Raw genomic sequence first — 9,874 nt, forward strand, 5'->3', positions numbered from 1 at the left:
CGGGCAGGAACACCCACTTCCAGTTGCAACGTCAATCCTGAACATTGTGCAGAGCTGGTGAACTTGGCCTGAGCGTGGCACATTCAGCTCCTAAAACTGTCCTCGCGTTCCTTCCTGCCTCCATCACACAAGTCTCAGGTTTGGGTAGACGGTATCCCGAGGGGAAGCAGAGAGCAGAATAATGAGCAGCACGGCCTTCTCCTTTGTCCTTTAAAGCAGAGGACCAGACCTTGCTATACAGCCCTGGCTTGCCTGCTAGGTGACCCAGACTACCCTCAGACTTGTGGCAACCCTTCTGTTTTAGCCTCTGAATTACAGAGCAGAGCCAACCTTGAATAACTCTCAGAACGCTCAAATAAGAGAGAACCGCCTTTTTTTCGTGGGGATCCAGTGGGAGTGGGCAGTGAGGGGTGAGATGTGGGGGCGGGGCAGTGTCGGAGCTTGAACACAGCTGTTACTATGGCTCTGCCGCCGCTGTTACAGTCCGAGTTTCAGCTGTCAACAGTAGTTGCCGCTGGAGGGTGATGTGAGCTTCTTTTCTGAAGGAAATGGTGTGAGGATAGCCATGACACGGCCGGAGCAAGGAAGCAACTGATAAAACCAAACACCAGGGAAGTACCATTTATTCTTTACTATGAAAGGTTAGAAAGATGTAGAATAAGCGCCAACCCAGACACCCACAAGCACTGGCTAGATTTTCTTATTTTTAAATACTTTTCTTCCCCTTTTGGATCCGTTGGGGTGACCTCAAACCGTATGAAATTGTGTCTCTGTATTTTCAATTGTTATTTCTGTACCGGCAGAGAGCTAAGCGCTGGCAGGATTTTGGTATTGTCATTTCTATGGCCCAACACTGGGTTTTCTCTTTTGTTAATGTGAGTCTAAGGCCAGCTTGTTCAACACAAGATCCCACCTCAAAGTGAAATAACTTTGTGCATATTACGGGAAATAGATTTGAAGACAGTAATAATAGACACTAGAAAACCCATGAGAACTGTATAGAAGTAATCAACATTAAAGACAGAGAAAAGAACATAAGTCCCAGGACTACTTAGGAGACGGGGTTTATAGGACTTGGTGGTTGCTGGGATTGGGTGGTAAGTGTGACTCCCCGACGTCGTGAATTCTCTGGTGGTGAGCGAGATGTGCGTGCTGCCTGAAGGTTTTCTTGCACTCCTTACACTCGTAGGGTCTCTCTCCTGTGTGGATTCTCTGGTGTTGGACAAGGGAGCCACAGTAACCGAAGGCCTTCCCACACACGTCACACTCATAGGGCTTCTCCCCGGTGTGAACTCTCTGGTGCTGAGTAAGGGATGAGTCATTGCTGAAGGCCTTCCCACACTTAACACACTCGTAGGGCTTCTCCCCGGTGTGAACTCGCTGATGCTGAGCGAGGTAGGCCATATGGCTGAAGGCCTTCCTACATTGCTGGCACTTATATGGTTTTTCTCCGGTATGAATTCTCTGATGTTGAGCGAGGTGGGAGTTTTGGCTGAAGGCCTTCCCACACTCCTTACATTCATAGGGCCTCTCCCCTGTGTGAATTCTCTGATGCACAGTAAGATATGCACGAAGGCTAAAGGCTTTCCCACAGACCCTGCACTCATAAGGTTTCTCTCCGGTGTGAACTCTCTGGTGTTGAGCAACGGATGACCTATTGCTAAAAGCTTTCCCACATTCGATACATTCATAGGGCTTCTCTCCAGTGTGAACTCTCTGGTGCTGAGCGAGGTAGGCAAACTGGCTGAAGGCCTTCCCGCACACCTTACAGCCGTAAGGCTTTTCTCCGGTGTGAACTCGCAGGTGCTGAACTAGATGTGCGTTCTGGCTGAAGGCCTTCCCACACTCCTTACACGCGTAGGGTTTCTCTCCGGTGTGGATCCTGTGATGCTGGACAAGGTTGGATCTCTGGCTGAAGGCTTTCCCACAGTCTCTGCAGGCATAGGGTTTCTCTCCAGTGTGGATTCTCTGATGAAGAGTAAGGGATGAGCTCTGGCTAAAAGCCTTCTCACAGCCGCTGCATTTCAGAAGTTTCCTCTCTGTGCAGACGCTCTGGGGCTTAAGAGGCTTCAAGCTTTTGCTCCAGCTCTTCTGGTGTGTGCCTTCTTTGTACACCTTCTCTTCCTCTGGGCTTGCCTGTCGTGTACCAAGTAAGGTGTTCTGGCGGAAACTTCCCCAAGACCTGTTATCAATGAAAGCTCCAAAAGCGATGTTCTCTTCCTTGAGACAAGCCTTTAAATTCCCAAATTGCCTCTTGAAATGATGTCCCCAGCTCCATCCTCCCACCAAACTGGGATACTCCAGGCCAAGACTTCTAAGTTCTTCGACTGTCTTTCCGGATGACTGTTCTTCATAGAGTTCCTGCTTTGGGATTAGTTCTTCAGTCTCACATACAGACTCCCAGCCTAAAAGTAATAATAGAAAGTGCCTTCTTTATTATGTATCCAGAAAACATGGTCATGAGAGTGTACCTGTGAATAGAAGTAGGTAAACGTAGCACCAAACAAAACCCAACAGAACACTGACTTGCAAAGCTCTGAGGAGTATAATAAACTGAGAGCTGGGATCACAGGGGGAATGATTAGAACTTTATGAAAGGGGCTGGAGAGATGGCTCAGTGGTTAAGAGCACTGACTGATCTTCCAGAGGTCCTGAGTTCAATTCCCAGCAACCACATGGTGGCTCATAACCATCTGTAATGGGATCTGAGGCCTTCTTCTGGTGTGTCTGAAGAGAGCAATAGTGTATTCATATACATTAAATAAATTAATAAATAAATAAATCTTTTTTTTTTAAAAAGAGCTTTATGAAAACCAGTAAGAGCCGGGCGGTGGTGGCGCACGCCTTTAATCCCAGCACATGGGAGGCAGAGGCAGGCGGATTTCTGTGTTCGAGGCCAGCCTGGTCTACAGAGTGAGTTCCAGGACAGCCAGGGCTACACAGAGAAACCCTGTCTCGAAAAACCAAAAACAAAAAAAGAAAAAGAAAACCAGTAAGAGTTGTCACAGGCGAGAAAGAACTCTGGCTGTGACTGGACTTGGCTGTAAGTAAAACTGAAATAATAACCATTTCATTCAAGAACTATAGGAGGGATATTTAGAGAATGGTACCCAGTCCCGCTTGTTCCTGGGCAGCCACCGTGTTCCCAGGCAACCACCGTGTTCCCACTGCTCCTCCGCTCTGACTGGGGCTCCTGCTAGCTAGATGTGCAGGCCCTGGCACCCGAGACACCAGCATGGGGGATGGCTCCGCCAGTCCCCCACACTGCACCCACAAAGCTTGGCTGAACCCCAGACAATGTCTGCCTTCCTCACAGTATCTGGTTGAAATGAGACTCTTAAAGCTTAATGATTATCTAAAGGATTTATATATTTAGAAATGCTCAATCAACAAGATGCCCACACAATTAGAGTTGTTACCCAATAGCTAACCTTTTCATAGAAGTTGCTACCCAGGACAGCTTTCCACCCATCCATGGTTCTCCATGGCTGCTAGCCTCCTTCTTCTCCTCCCCTTCCTCTCTTTCTCCCCTCCCCTTCCTCTCTTTCTCTCCCAGCTCCACCTCCTCTTCTACTGCCTAATCACTGAGCTCCACTGCAAATACAATGTAGCAGAATAAGTATCCTGCTACAAAGAACACTCACTGAAAAATAACTGTCTTATATCCGATGTTCTTATGGATGATTTTAGAATCAGGAGACAGTGATCACCTGCCTTCATTGACCTTATTTTCTTTGAAGAGACAAAAATTAACAAGGAAATGTCATTGCATGGCAGCAGGTACTAAGTTCTGCAAAAAAGAGAGTGGACAGGCAGTCCTCAAGGTCCTAACACAGCATTGGTGATTTATTTACTTATTTTACATTTTGCTTTGTTATAAGTTGTATTTCTACAGAATGATCAACAGATAAAATTTTCTCTTACCTTGTTTAAGAAGTTTATTACATTTTAAAATCTATTTTGTGTGTGTGTACAAGCCCATGGCACTCGACATGTTGTGTATGTGTGAGTGTACAAGACCATGCCACTTGACATGTGGGCATTAGAAGACAACTTGCTAGATTTGGTTCTCTCTGTCCAGCACTGTTTATTAATTTAAGAAGTAACTAAATGGCCGGGCGGTGGTGGCGCACGCCTTTAATCCCAGCACTTGGGAGGCAGAGGCAGGTGGATTTCTGAGTTCGAGACCAGCCTGGTCTACAGAGTGAGTTCCAGGACAGCCAGGGCTACACAGAGAAACCCTGTCTCAAAAAACCAAAAAAAAAAAAAAAAAAAAAAAAAAGAAGTAACTAAATGGCGTTTTGTTCTATTTAAACTTCATATATGGGATGAGGGTTGGCTCAGCTGATTAAGAGCACTTACTGTTCTTTCAGAGAGTCCACGACTGATTCCACGTATCCAGGATTACTACTGTCCTACCTCCAGGGGATGCAACATCTCTGGCCTCCTCCAGCACGTGTACACACACACACACACACACACCCCATTGTGGTGGTTTGAATGAGAATTGCCCCAACAGCCTCACATATTTGAATATTTGATGCCCAGTTGGTGGAACTATTGGGGAAAGGTTAGGAGGAATGGCCTTGTTTGAAGAGGTATATCACTAATCACCAGAGGAGGAGTTTAATATTTCAAAAGCCCATACTATCTCTAGTTACCTCACTTCCCTTCCCCCTCCCCTCCCCTCCCCCTCCCTCTTCCCCTCCCCCCTCCCTCTCTGTCTGCCTGTTTGTGGATCAGATGTAAGCTATTAGTTACTTCTCCAGCCTCGGTGCCTGTCTGCCTGCTGCCTTGAACCCTGCCAAGATGGTGATGGACTTCCCCTTTGAGATTGTAAGCCTCAATAAACTGTTGCTTCCATTTCTAAGTTGCCTTGATCGTGTGTCTCTTCAGAGCAATAGAAAAGTAACACACACAGTTCAAACGTAAAATAATTTCTAAACTCCGTATATGTGGCAACGGTTATTTATGTGAGTGACCCTTTCAAGAATGCTGCACTAAGTTTAACTCAGCATCATTTACTGCCACAGTTACCCGTGAAAATTTCCTCTCAGAAAACTGAATGTGGAATAAGCCTGGCTCAGGCAGTTTGGGATATGGGGTTGGGAGAGGCATTTACAACAACAAAGCAGTCCTTCGTTTCTCCTCAGGGTTTCCTAGGCCGATCTGCAACTCTTCCCACACCACAAACCTAAGCTTTCACCCCGTTGATTCCCCAATGTTCACTAGCTGCTTACCTTTGCTTTCATTAAACCCAGCATCTTCCCGCTACCCAGAACTCTCTGTCTCCTGCCTTTCCTCTGGGTTTCCTTTATGGCATGTTTTCTCTTCATACATGCCTTCTGGAGCTGTTTCTGCTGCTAGCCTACCAACTGTGTGGTTATCTGTACACATGTGTAACAGGCATGTGGTACCTTGGGGTGAGGAGACAGGTAGGAGCGGTGTGGGAAGTGCAACTTAGTAACGTTGGTATTGATTAGAGGGACAGAAGAGGATGGACTGACAAAGTATTGATTAGAGGGACAAAAGAGGATGGACTGATTGACAGAGAAAGACGAGGCATTTGTAGACACACCACCAACACTAAATTGGAGTGAATGGCCGCTGAGTTCATACCATACAAGGCTCAAGATACTTCAAGAGAATTATTCTAGGTATGACAAAACAAGAGATTAAGCAACTTTTGTGGAATTTCACTACGTGTAAGAATCAGGATTTGAATCTTCATTGACTCTTGGGTGGGTCTGGAGTTCATCAAATCAGGAAAAGCCTATTTAAAAACTAGAAGGGAATTAGGGAAGGAGCAGGAGTCCATGAGGATGGTAGCCTAGAGCCTCAATTTCTTTCAGGCCCAAGACATCTGGGAACACGACACACAAAAGGACAAAGAGACGTTCTCTTGAGTCGGGTTGACTGGTCACATCAGAGGTTGCTGCCTGTCTATTTCCTCTGCACTCACCTGTGGACAAACTGTCCATCAGCTCTGTCTTCACCATCCATGGCTCTTTCCCTTGTTCCAACAGGAATATTACACTTGGCTTAGAAAGGCAAAGGCCTGTAAATGAGAAAAGAAATGACTTAGTTACGCTGGGGGCGTCTGGTATCAACCACACTTCAGGGCAGGCCCCATACCCAGGGGTAGTTGGCCAACACAAAATAATGCAATTTTTACTACAAAATGTAGTTTTGTTTCTTTTTGCCTTTTTTTTTTGTCTTATTGATTTTTTTAAGATTTATTTATTTATTTATTTATTTATTTAATGTATGTGAGTACACGGTAGCTGTCTTCAGACACATCGGAAGAAGGCATCAGATCCCATTACAGATGGTTGTGAGCCACCATGTGGGTGCTGGGAATTGAACTCAGGACCTCTGGAAGAGCACGCAGAGCTCTTAACCGCTGAGCCATCTCTCCAGCCCATCTCACCGATCTTTTGCTTGTTTTGATTTTGCTTTTGTGACTCTTGTTGTTGTTGTTCTTAGTTTCTTGATTTTTTTTTTTGAGCCGGGCGGTGGTGGTGCACGCCTTTAATCCCAGCACTTGGGAGGCAGAGGCAGGCGGATTTCTGAGTTCGAGGCCAGCCTGGTCTACAGAGTGAGTTCCAGGACAGCCAGGGCTACACAGAGAAACCCTGTCTCAAAAAACAAAAAAAAAAAAAAAAAAAGATTTTTTTTTTTTTGAAAAGAGATAAAGTATAAAGTCGATTGGGTATTGAAGATGGGAGAGTTTGGTAAGAACTGAGGGAGGGAAAACATAAAGTATATTATATGAAAAACAATTAGTAATAAAAGAATATCTGGGGCAGAAGAAATGGCTTAGTCAGAAAGGTACCCATGTAAAAAGCATGGGGGTGCACACCTGTAATCACAGTCATGAGAGACAGAGACAGACAGACCCTTGGAGCTCACTTGCCAGCCAGCCTAGGAATCAGTGAGGTCCAAGTTCAATGAGACATCCTGTCTCAAAAAAGGTAGGGCTGGAGAGATGGCTCAGCAGTTAAGAACACTGGCTGCTCTGCCAGACAGTGGTGTTGCACACCTTTAATACCAACACTTGGGAGGCAGAGGCAGGCAGATTTCTGAACTCGAGGCCAGCCTGGTCTACAGAGTGAGTTCCAGGACAGCCAGGGCTACACAGAGAAACCCTGTCTCAAAAAAACCAAAAAACCAAACAAACAGACAAACAAAAAAAACATAAAAAGGGCTGGTGAGATGGACTACAAGTTAAGGTGCTTGCTAAAAAAGCAGGACACGTGTCGTATAGAGATCTGGCTCCTGACTCCTAGGGACTGGCCAATGATAGGCCTATCTACCCCCTCTCCATGATTTTGCACTATGGCACACACTCACCCAAACTATGCCAATGCTACCAAAATATTCACAGTGACCGTCACAAAGTCCCTCATGAATAAAAGTCCCATTTTACAAGGGGAAGATATCCTTACTGTCTTACTTAGGGGTACTATTGCTGTGATGAAGCACCATGACCAAAGCACCTTGGGAAGTGTAGTAGATGGAAGAATGGCCGCAGAGGCTCATATGTGTGAGTGCTTGTTCATCTGGGAGTGGCGCTACTTGACAGGGATTAGGAAGTGCGGCCTTATGGGAGGAAGTGTGTCCCTGGGGATGGGCTTTGGGGTTTCAGCAGCTCAAGCCAGGCCCAGTATCTCTCTCTTCCTGCTGCCTGTGGATCTAGATGTAGGACTCTCAACTCCTCCAGCACCATGTCTGCCTGTGTGCTACCATGATGTCAATGGACTGAACCTCTGAAACTGTAAGCCAGTTAAATGCTTTCCTTCGTAAGTGTTACTGTGGTCATGGTGTCTCTTCACAGCGATAGGACACTAGCTAAGACTGGGAGAAAAAAGTTTATCTGGCTCATGCTTCCACGTTGTAGTCCATCCTGAAAGAAGTCAGGACAGGAGCTCAAACAGGGTGAGAACCTGGAGGCAGGAGCTGATGCAGAGACCATGGAGGAGTGCTGCTTACTGGCTTGCTCCCCGTGGCTTCCTTAGCCTGCTTTCTTACAGGACCCAGGACCATCAGCCCAGGGATAGCACCACCCATAATGGGCTGGGCCCTCCCCCATCAGTCACTAATTAAGAAAATATCCTACATGTTTGCCTACTGCCTATTCTTATTCTTACTTGAAGTTCCCAGTGTCTCAGATGACTTTAGCTTGTGTCAAGTTGACATAAAACTAGCCAGCACACTCACCCAGAGACACCAAGATTCTATAGTTCTCCAACATGACACGACTGTACAAATGCCTTTGGGAAGAACTCAGGCAATCCCATTCCTCTTGGGAGAAGTCTATTGCCACATCTCTGAAGGTCACCAGCTCCTGAAGTGAAAGAAAGAAAAGGAAATAACTCCCCCACACACACCACGTTCACCCATCTACTCAGCACCAGGCACAGAATACTTCACTCCTCAAGCATCAGCTTCAACAACCATTCTTCTATCCAACTAGGAATACGAGGGTGCTCTCTGATACCGCATCCCCAGAAGCATCAGCCATGTTCCCTCTCAGGGCCTCTGTATTCCTCAGCTCATTCTGAACAGTGCTCCTGCCTCAATTCCCTACTGGCCTAGCTATTCTTGCTGTATGTATGTATGTATGTATGTATGTATGTATGTATGTATGCTTTATGTGTGGGAATGTTTTGCCTGCATGCATGTCTGCACACCATGTGCATGTAGAACCCTCAGAGGCCAGAAAATGTTCGATATCCTAGAACTAGAGTCCCAGATGGTTGTGAGCCATCACACGGGTGCCGAGAACTAAACAGCAGTCCTCTGCAAGTCCAGTAAATGCTCTTAACCACTGAGCTATCTCTCCAGTCTCAAACCAGAAGTGGGCATGCCGAGGTTTGAGCCCAGGCCTTTGCACGTGCTAAGCAAGGGCTCTATCAGTGACTATATCCTCAGCCATGTATTTTATTTTATTTTTTGAAACAGGGTTTCATGTATCCCAGGATGGCCCCACATTCTCTCCATCCCTGATGACCTGGAGTTCTTGCCTCTCAAGTGCTAGGATTACAAGTGTGCACTCTCAGCCCTAGTTTATGAGGTCCTTGGGTTCAGACTCAGGGTTTCGTGCACTCTCTAGGCAGATCCGTCCCCAGTGGTACAACAGTACAGGCGCTCATGAGGCATTCAGATACTCAGTGGACAATTTGAATGAATGAATGAATGAATGAATGAATGAACATTTTAAGATGCTCAAGGGGAAGGGAATGGCCCACTGTTACTTGGCACAGCTCTGAAAATTGTGCACAGACTGGACAGAGCCAATCGCTTTTGTGTACAGAAATGGAAGCGTCAGTCCTAATTTTGTTTCTGCCTCCAGGGGGCAGGGCAGAGTTCTTAAAGATCTGGAGCTGAGCTACGATTCAGTTGCACTCCAGGTTTCTTTATGTGAAAAACCCAAAATAACAACAACAACGACGACGACAACAACAACAACAATAAGTCACACATACTTTTCCATTCCTTTTTGAAGATTTATTTTTAATTGTGTCTGTGCGCCTGAGTGCGGTCATGAGTTCAGGTACCTGTGGAGGCCAGAAGGGGGCGGCAGAAATCCCCTGGAGCTGGAGTACTGGCCATCGGAAGCTGCCTGATGGGGACTGGAAACCTCTGCAAGTGCAGTCCCTCTGGCCCTCACCCTCTCGCTGGCCTATATGATCAACAAAACCTAACCACAGGGTCGGCTGCAGGCAGCTCCATGGCTAGAGCGCTTGCCTCCCGTGCCCAAGGCCCTGGGTTTGATTGCCAGCGCTGCATTTTTAAAAAAGGCTTAAATCCCAAATTCACAATTCATTTGTCCCCTAACAAATGATGACAATGTACGTAGCCTCTCCACACG

The 9,874-nt window shown here is 46.4% G+C and overlaps 1 protein-coding gene across 1 annotated transcript; it reads right to left on the reverse strand.

Moving 5' to 3' along the window:
• Positions 1-1,065: 1,065 nt before the first annotated feature.
• Positions 1,066-6,031, reverse strand: Znf570 (zinc finger protein 570). Its single transcript, XM_028787700.1, has 2 exons — positions 5,963-6,031; positions 1,066-2,405 (listed from the first exon to the last, which is right to left on the reverse strand). Exons 1-2 carry the CDS (start codon positions 5,997-5,999, stop codon positions 1,066-1,068), a joined length of 1,377 nt encoding a protein of 458 aa, XP_028643533.1. The 5' UTR covers positions 6,000-6,031.
• Between the last annotated feature and the right edge of the window lie 3,843 nt (positions 6,032-9,874).

The sequence above is a fragment of the Grammomys surdaster genome, unplaced genomic scaffold, assembly GCF_004785775.1.
Source record: "Grammomys surdaster isolate TR1022 unplaced genomic scaffold, NIH_TR_1.0 125671, whole genome shotgun sequence".
In the NCBI taxonomy this organism is placed as follows: domain Eukaryota; kingdom Metazoa; phylum Chordata; class Mammalia; order Rodentia; family Muridae; genus Grammomys; species Grammomys surdaster.